At 43.7% G+C, this 8,370-nt stretch overlaps 1 protein-coding gene across 1 annotated transcript in view; it reads right to left on the reverse strand.

The window, feature by feature from the left end:
* Window positions 1–249: 249 nt before the first annotated feature.
* The window catches only part of Zfp42 (ZFP42 zinc finger protein), a 10,110-nt gene continuing 1,989 nt past the window's right edge, over window positions 250–8,370 (reverse strand). Inside the window, exons 2-5 of the mRNA XM_029532269.1 lie at window positions 8,158–8,240; window positions 5,403–5,467; window positions 742–1,277; window positions 250–672 (exon numbers count right to left, since the gene is read on the reverse strand). Coding sequence (XP_029388129.1) covers window positions 250–672; window positions 742–1,170 — 852 coding nt within the window. The 5' untranslated portion in view covers window positions 1,171–1,277; window positions 5,403–5,467; window positions 8,158–8,240. The remainder of the gene's footprint in view (window positions 673–741; window positions 1,278–5,402; window positions 5,468–8,157; window positions 8,241–8,370) is intronic.

An 8,370-nucleotide genomic window follows, 5' to 3' on the forward strand; every position in this document is an offset into this window, starting at 1 on the left:
TATGCTTTTGAAACTGCTTTCACCATGACTTTCCTGTTGGAACTATGCCATGGAATACCAAAGAGGTCTTAAAATTGTATAATGAAGTAAATACAAAATACAAGCATGCCTTCTAGAGTTGCAAAATTATTTTAGCCATAGAATCTATCCCTACAAATAACAATCTGTACATAATGCATGTATCCTGTATCCCCAGTGCCTCTGTCATTAAGACGACCCAGCCTGAGGACAATTTGTCTGTCTCCACCTTCAGCATTTCTTCCCTGCCTTTGTGTGGGTTAGGATGTGAATCTTCTGGTTATTTGACTGAATAAAGCTCTTCTCGCAGCCATCAAAAGGACACACAAAGCGCTTCTCCCCGGTGTGGATGCGGATGTGGGTGCGCAAGTTGAAATCCAGGGAGAAGCGCTTCCCACAGCCTTCAAAGGTGCACTGATATGGCTTCTCTCCGGTGTGAACCAGAAAATGCCGCTTCAGTTTTGAGCTCTCAATGAAGGCTTTGCCACACTCTGCACACACGTGCCGCCGGGGACCGTGGACAAGCATGTGCTTCCTCAGGGCGGTTTTATCCCTCAGCTTCTTCGTGCACCCGGCTTGAGGACACGCCAGCATAGATAAGGCACTACAGTACACACCGCCCTTTGGCTTCTCTGCAGGACCGCCTGCAAGCTGCTTATGATCAACTTCCGAGGTTTTTCTGACAGCGAACTTTCCCGTTGCAGACTCAGGAAACCCGAGTACTGAGCTCGCTCCAACCGACTGTGGAGGCACCTCTTGCGTGGCCTCTCTCTTCTCTTGCTTTGTCCCCTTTGTCATGTACTCCAAAGAACACTGGAGAAGGGAACTGGCTTGCAGAACCTGGCGAGAAAGGCTTTGTTCCGCTTCCTCCAGGCTTTCGAAGGATTTAAAAAGGAAATCCTCTTCCAGAATGGGTTCAGAAAACTCACCTCGGATGATGCACTCTAGGTATCCGTCAGGGAAGTCATCCTCCTCAGTCTCCAGGCTAACCTCACTTTCATCGTGGAAGGTGTATGTTACGTGGGGAGCTTCCGCTCTGGTACTCTGGACTGGCCTCGCCTCGTCTTGTTTTAGGGTCATTCTGTCGAGGGCTCTTCCGCCCGACCCTTTCTGGTCACTTGTCTTTGCCGTTTTCTTCATTTGTTCATTCATGTTGTCTTAGCTGCTTCCTTCTTGAACAATGCCTATGAATCACTTCCAGGCGGCGCTGATACTATGGATCCTGGGATCCCGTGGCTTCACCTCAGGCAAGCACCTGCCTTAGATAATAACCCAAAGTTAAAATATACTCCAATACTAGAGCTATGGTGAGAAAGTGACTTCAGTAAATGGTCTCTAGGCAGGGGGACGGCTCACCAAGGGACTTGCCTGCCACTCAGCTGAGTTTGATCCTGGGATACGTGTGGCAGGAAAGAATGGACTCTCAGATTGTCCTGCCCTTCACACAAGCACACACACATGTACACTATGTAAAAGCTATGTATACCTGTAAACCAATGTATTATCACAGTCATCTCATTAGATGCCAAAAACAAAAAACACCTTTGACAAAACCCAACACCCCTTCATAAGTCTTGGGGGGGATTAAGGATACTGGAACATACCTAATTATAATAAAGCCAATTTATGGCAAGCCAACATCAAATTAAATGGAGAGAAAATCAAAGCAGTTCCACTAAGATCAGGAACAGGGCAAGCTGCTCACTCTCTCCCTTATCTATTCAGAACAGTATTTGAAGTTCTAGCCATAGCAATAAGACAACCAAGGGAGATCAAAGGGATACGAGTTAGAAGAGGAAGATGTCAAAGCATCTTATTTACAGCTGATATAATAAATAGTATCCATAAAAGAGTCCAAAGATTCTACCAGGTAATACCTGTCTGGATACAGGATTAACTTCATTAAAAAAAAAAAAATCAGAAGCCTTACTTACATATAAATGACTGAGAAAGTGATCAGGGAAACATCCTTCACAATAACCACAAACATAAAATATTTTGGGGTACCCCTAACAAAGCAAGTGAAAGACTTGTATGACAAAAAACTACAAGTCTTTGAAGAAAGAAGTTGAAGAACTGAAGAATATATCAGAAGATGGAAAGATCTCCCATGCTCATGGATCTGTAGGATTAACAGTGAAAACGGCTATCCTACCAAAGGCAATCCACAGACTCAACACAATTCCTATTAAATTCCAACACAATTTCTTTTTACAGACTTTGAAATGATAATACACAATTTCATATGGAAAAATAACAAAACCCATGATAGCTAAAACAATCTTGAACAATAATAAAAGAACTTCTGGAGGTATCAACATCCCTAATTTCAAGCTGTAATACATACTAAGCAATAGTAATAAAAACCGCATGGTATTGGCATAAAAACAAATAGATCAATGGAACTGAATCAAAGACCCAGATATAAGTCTGCACACCTATGGATACTTGAATTTTGATAAAGACAGAAATATATAATGGGGGAAAAAAAGAAAGCATTGTCAACAAATGGCCTAATTGGAAATGTAGAAGAATGCAAATAAATCCATATATATATCTTCACCAAATAGAAGTCCAAGTGGCTCAAAGACCTCTACACAAAACCAGATATACTGAACCTGATAAAAGAGAAAGTAGGGAATAGCCTTGAACGTATCGGCACAGGTGATAACTTCCTAAACTGAGTATCAATAACGCAGGTAGTAAGATCAACAATTAGTAAATGGGACTTTATAAAACTGAAGAGCGTCTGTAAGGTTAAAACACTGTTAATAGGACCAAGCAGCAGCCTACAGAATGCGAAAACTTTCCACCAACTCCACATCTGACAGAGGGCTAATATCCAAAATATATACAGAACAAGAAACTACATATCACACACACACAAACAAACAATCCCAATTAAAAACAGGTACAGCTCAAAACAGAGAATTTTAAACAGAGGAATCCGAAATGGTGAGAAACACTTAAAACTACTTTGGGATTCAACTTTATACTTGTGTGTGGGGGGAGTGCCTAAGATCAGTAACAGAAGTGACAGCTTACACTGGCAAGGATGTGGAGCAAGCAGCAAACCCCTCCCCTGCTGGCCCAAGTGCAAACTTGTACAGCCTCCACTGCTAGTACAAGTGCAATCTTGTACAGCTGCTATGCAAATCAATATGGCAGTTTCTCAGGAAACTGGAAATCAATCTATCTCAAGACCCAGCTATTCCACTCTTGGGCATATACCCAAAAGATGCTCTATCCTACCACAAGTGCACTTGTTCAATTATGTTCATAGAGTGGCTTTATTCAAAATAGCCAAAACCTAGACACAACCTAGATGCCCCTCAGAAGAATGGATAAACTGTATGTGGTATATTTTACACAATAGAGCATTACTATTTTATGAAAAAAAAAAAACTCAGCTGTTAAAAAACATGACATGAAGCTGGGCATGGTGGTGCATGCCTTTAATCCCAGCACTTGGGAGGCAGAGGTAGGCAGATTTCTGAGTTCGAGGTCAGCCTGGTCTACAAAGTGAGTTCCAGGACAGCCAGGGCTATACAGAGAAACCCTGTCTCAAAAAANGATTTCTGAGTTCGAGGTCAGCCTGGTCTACAAAGTGAGTTCCAGGACAGCCAGGGCTATACAGAGAAACCCTGTCTCAAAAAAAAAAAAAAAAAACAAAAAACAAAAAACAAAAAAACAAAAAACAAATCCCCCCACAAAAAAAGACATGAAAATTTCAGGCAAATCGACATTAGAAAAAAATTAAAATTACCCTGAGCCAACCCAGCCCAAGAAAGGAAGCATGGTATGTTAAGAAAAGAATGATCAAGCCGGGTGTGGTGGCACATGGCTTTAATCCCAGCACGCGAGAGGCAGAGGCAGGCGGATTTCTGAGTTCAAGGCCGGCCTGGTCTACAAAGTGAGTTCCAGGACAGCCAGGACTACACAGAGAAACCCTGTCTCGAAAAAAACAAACAAACAAACAAAAAGAATGATGCTACAATTCACACACCCAGAGAGGCTAAGTAACAAGGGGGTGGGGTGACCTCTCTAATAAAGGGTAAGAGATTATTTGTGGGTAGACTGGGGGTGGAAGGGAGGAGCAGGAGGGGTCAGGTAGGGAAGGGGTAAATGAGTGAGAGTGGGGGAGAATATTGGAAGAGATGAGTGGAGCTGGGGAATCTTTTGGGAACAATGTGGAACTAGTGCAGTGGGAACTCCCTGGAACCTACTACCAGGTAACCCTAGTGTGGACGGACTCCTGGTGAGCGAGGCTATGGAGCCTGAGACCAGCCATCCTCTGTAAGCAGACAAGTCTTCCAGTGGAGGGACTGAGCCATCAACCTGGCTACCTAACTTCAGACTGAAAGACATGCTGGGGCAAAGGTGGCTCAGAACTGGTGGGATTAGCCAACTAATGACTGATGGACTAACTTGAGGCCCACACCATGCCTGACACTGCCAGGAACCAGACATTGGCTAGCCTAGAGATAGATCTAGAGTAGAACCAAACATGATAGGTGCAAAAATAAACAAGTAAAATAAAATTTAAAAGGTTAATGAAATGATTCCTCATGGTACTCTGCTAAGCTCATAGGTCTCTGCCCAACCTAACCAGAAGGGCTTCCCCTAGCAGCTTATGGGAACAGATACAGAGCCACACACAGCCGAACCTTAGGCAGAGTTCAGGGAACAGCACAGGGAGGAGCTAATGCAGCAGCCAGAGGGGTCAAGGACACCAGGAGCACACAGCCACCATAATCAGCTAACCAGGGCTCACACGGGGGCTCATGGAGACAGAAGCAGCAACTACGGAGCCTGCATGGGCCTGCGCTGGGCCCTCTGCATACATGCCATGCTTGTTCATCCTGGGGTTCGGTGAGACTTCTAACTGTGGGAGTTGGGCTGTGTTTGACTTCTTCGTCTGCTCTGGAGATCTTCCTACTGGGTTGCCTCTTATAGCCTTGATGTGTGAGGGAGGGTTTGCACCTTGTTGTGAGTTCTTTGCTTGATATTCCTGGGAAGTCTGCTCTTTTCTGAAGGGAACCAGAGAATCAGTGGATCTGGGAGGAGGAGGGAGGATAAAGTGGGGGGGGAGGGGGGGGAGGAGTGGAGGAAGGGGAGACAGCAGTTGGGATATATTGTATGAGAAAAGAATAAAAAATGGTTTACAACTGACTCTGGTAGTACAGGCTTGCAACTGGAAATGAGGAGGCAGGGCACCAGAGGTTAAAGGTCATCCTTAGCAACACAGTTTGAGCCCAGCCTGTGCTATATGAAACCCTGCGTTCCAAATATTATGTTGCAAGAGAATAGTGTGACAGAGGAATGAAGGGACTGACAGAAAGTATGAGTTTGCTATTTTAAATGGAGTACTAAGGCCAACCTACTTTTGGGTCAGTAAGTGTTGGAGGCAGCACAGTGAGGCGATCCTGCTTCCTTCTGTGTGCAGGGGCTGTGAATGGGAAATAAAAAGATGTTTGAGGTGTACAGCACAGTCCATGGCATGCAGCAAACGCTGGGCATGCGCATGGGTGGATGCTACTTTACTTTTTAATTCATTCCACACTGGATCCTGCTGCTTTTTTTTTACTGGGGCAGGAACAGTAGCTCTTTTCTATCACCATTATTAATTTTTTGTACAGAGCCAGATACAATTGGTAGGCTCCCATCTCTGTCTAAACCCATCTCTTGTTGAAGTGCAATGCAACTCCAGTGAGGAAAAGGGCTGAGGATGCTGGGACAACCAGATGGGGAGAGGCAAAATGCCATTCTGGGACAGTAGTTTCCTCACTCATTATTCCAAAGTTTCTCTGGTGTCCAAAAAATAAAAAAATGAAACCTATGGTATCCCACATGAAAAATGTATCCCAATATCTTATGAATTCTAGGCAAAATAAAGACGCAGGGTAAACTTGCTCTCTACAGAGGCAGAGGCAGACAGATTTCTGAGTTCGAGGCCAGCCTGGTCTACAAAGTGAGATCCAAGACAGCCAGGGCTATACAGAGAAACCCTGTCTCGAAAAACAAAACAAACAAACAAACAACAAAAAACAAACAAACCCAAAAAACCACCAACAGCAAAACCTAAACTAGAAACTATTTACCTACAAAATAAACATGTTATCATTGTGTTTCTAGCTGCCTTAATGTTCAAACTGCATGCTGGATAAAAGATCTCTTCATTGTTCTCATGTCTTACTGTGGGAACAGAAATTAAATGCTCTTTAAACAAGGGCAAATGGGAAAGCTGTGGGGTGAGAATCAACAGCTCGAAAGTACTTTGAAATGTTCATGTTTTTAAAAAAGCATCTCAGAGACATAGCATGCAAGTCTGACAAAAAGATAAATATATCAAACAGAAACAAAGCACGCTTCAGCTGCTAGGGCAAGAGTTTAAATTTTCAACACACACACAGGCTTGGGATACAGCTTAGTGGTCCAGTGACATGCTTGTCTAGGATGCCCAAGGCTTAGGCTAGATCCCCCCCGGGGAGAAAAAAAATTACACACACCCGCGCACACACACACCTAGTCTTTAAACTGACCTGATTTATCAAGGCCATATCTAAGAGTATTTAACTAGCAAAATCTTAGGCCATGATCAAGTTTAGGCTGCTCCACAAAAGCAGCCTCCCTCAATACATTCATCTACAATATAACTGTAGCTTGGTGGGATTCTCTTCTCTCTCCAAGCTTATTTCTTGCCATTTCTTGTGGGGTTTGTTTGTTTGTTTGTTTGTTTTATTTTTTGAGACAGGATTTCTCTGTATAGCCCTGGCTGTCCTGGAACTCACTTTGTAGACCAGGCTGGCCTCGAACTCAGAAATCTGCCTGCCTCTGCCTCCCGAGTGCTGGGATTAAAGGCGTGAGCCACCACGCCCAGCTGCCATTTCTTTTTCTTCTAGTTCTTCTATGATTCAAAAAAGTTTACCAGGACAGGCAATGATGGCACACACCTTTGATTCCAGCACTTGGGAGGCAGAGGCAGGTAGATCTGTGCATTCTAGGCCATCCTGATCTACAAAGTTAGTTCCAGGACAGCACAGGATACACAGAGAAAACCTGTCTTAAAAACAAACAAAAAGGAGCATGGGCTGGAGAGATGGCTCAGAGGTTAAGATCACTGACTGCTCTTCCAGGTCCTGAGTTCAATTCCCAGCAACCACATGGTGGCTCAAAACTATCTGTAACGGGATCCGATGCCCTCTTCTGTTGTGTCTGAGTACAGTGTACTCATATAAATTAAACAAATACATCTTTAAAAAATAGATTAAAACTTCTTGCACAGTGGGACTCGCCAGAATTCAGTTCAATAATCATGTGGTAAGGTCAATTACACCCAAGAACGTTTGAGAACAGGAAGTGAGTCAGGGAAAAGGTTAACAGCCCAAGCAGGGGCTCCTGAGGAATGGTGGCATTTCTAAATTTCCAAGTAGGAGCTGGGACTAAGAGCAGTGCTGACCCTGCTGAAGCCGACCTCTGAGCTCTCAGAATCAGTCGTTCTCAGATAGGAATTCTGGCAAGGAAGCCCCATGCCAGCCCTCAGCTCTGTGTTTGAAGCTACAGGCATGTAAGAAACAACCACAAACAAGCATGAAGGACAACAACCTCAGTAACAGAGGTGGTTGGTCGGCACTGCAAGCTGGCTCAGGGAGGAAGCCGCTCGCTACTGCTGCCACACCTAAGGACACTCCCAGTGACACGTGGTAGAAAGCACAGACTGATTCCACTTGAATCCATACATGCAGACACACAATGACTAGTAAAATATAAAAATCAAAACAAAGAAACTTCAAAAAGAGACACTGAAAAATATTCCTTTGTTGCTTGTGGGGGTCCTGGAGTGGTTATTCCCCACTTAAAACCCAACGCCTGACAGCAGGCACATTCCCAGCATTTGCAACCCCTCCTAGATAGAGTAAGGCACCCCTCTAGTCCTTTCATGTTCTTCTCTATCACTAATACACCACCGACTGTTTTCTGTCACTGTTAGTACATGCAAACATATACACTTCAGATCTGTCCTTGGACATCACGTCCTCAGACCTTCCCTCTATTCGATCCCCGGCTAAATGTCCCCCAGTTTGCGTTACACATAAGAGCATACTTCCTGGCATTGCCTGTGAAATAGTTTAGTCTTACCTGCTGGCCGCACTGCACACTCAACTCTATTGAGAGAAAAAGCTTATCTTCTTTTGCTACGTGTCCCAGCTCTTAGTCCATTTCTGTAGTGAAATGAGAATATGCATTAGTTATATATAATTTTGGTTGAGAACTGATTCAGAAATTTCAAATAACAATAACTTACCAGGAACTTATACAAAACTTTAGATACTTGATTTAAAAAAAAAAAAA

The sequence above is a fragment of the Mus pahari genome, chromosome 19 (genome assembly GCF_900095145.1).
Source record: "Mus pahari chromosome 19, PAHARI_EIJ_v1.1, whole genome shotgun sequence".
Classification (NCBI taxonomy): domain Eukaryota; kingdom Metazoa; phylum Chordata; class Mammalia; order Rodentia; family Muridae; genus Mus; species Mus pahari.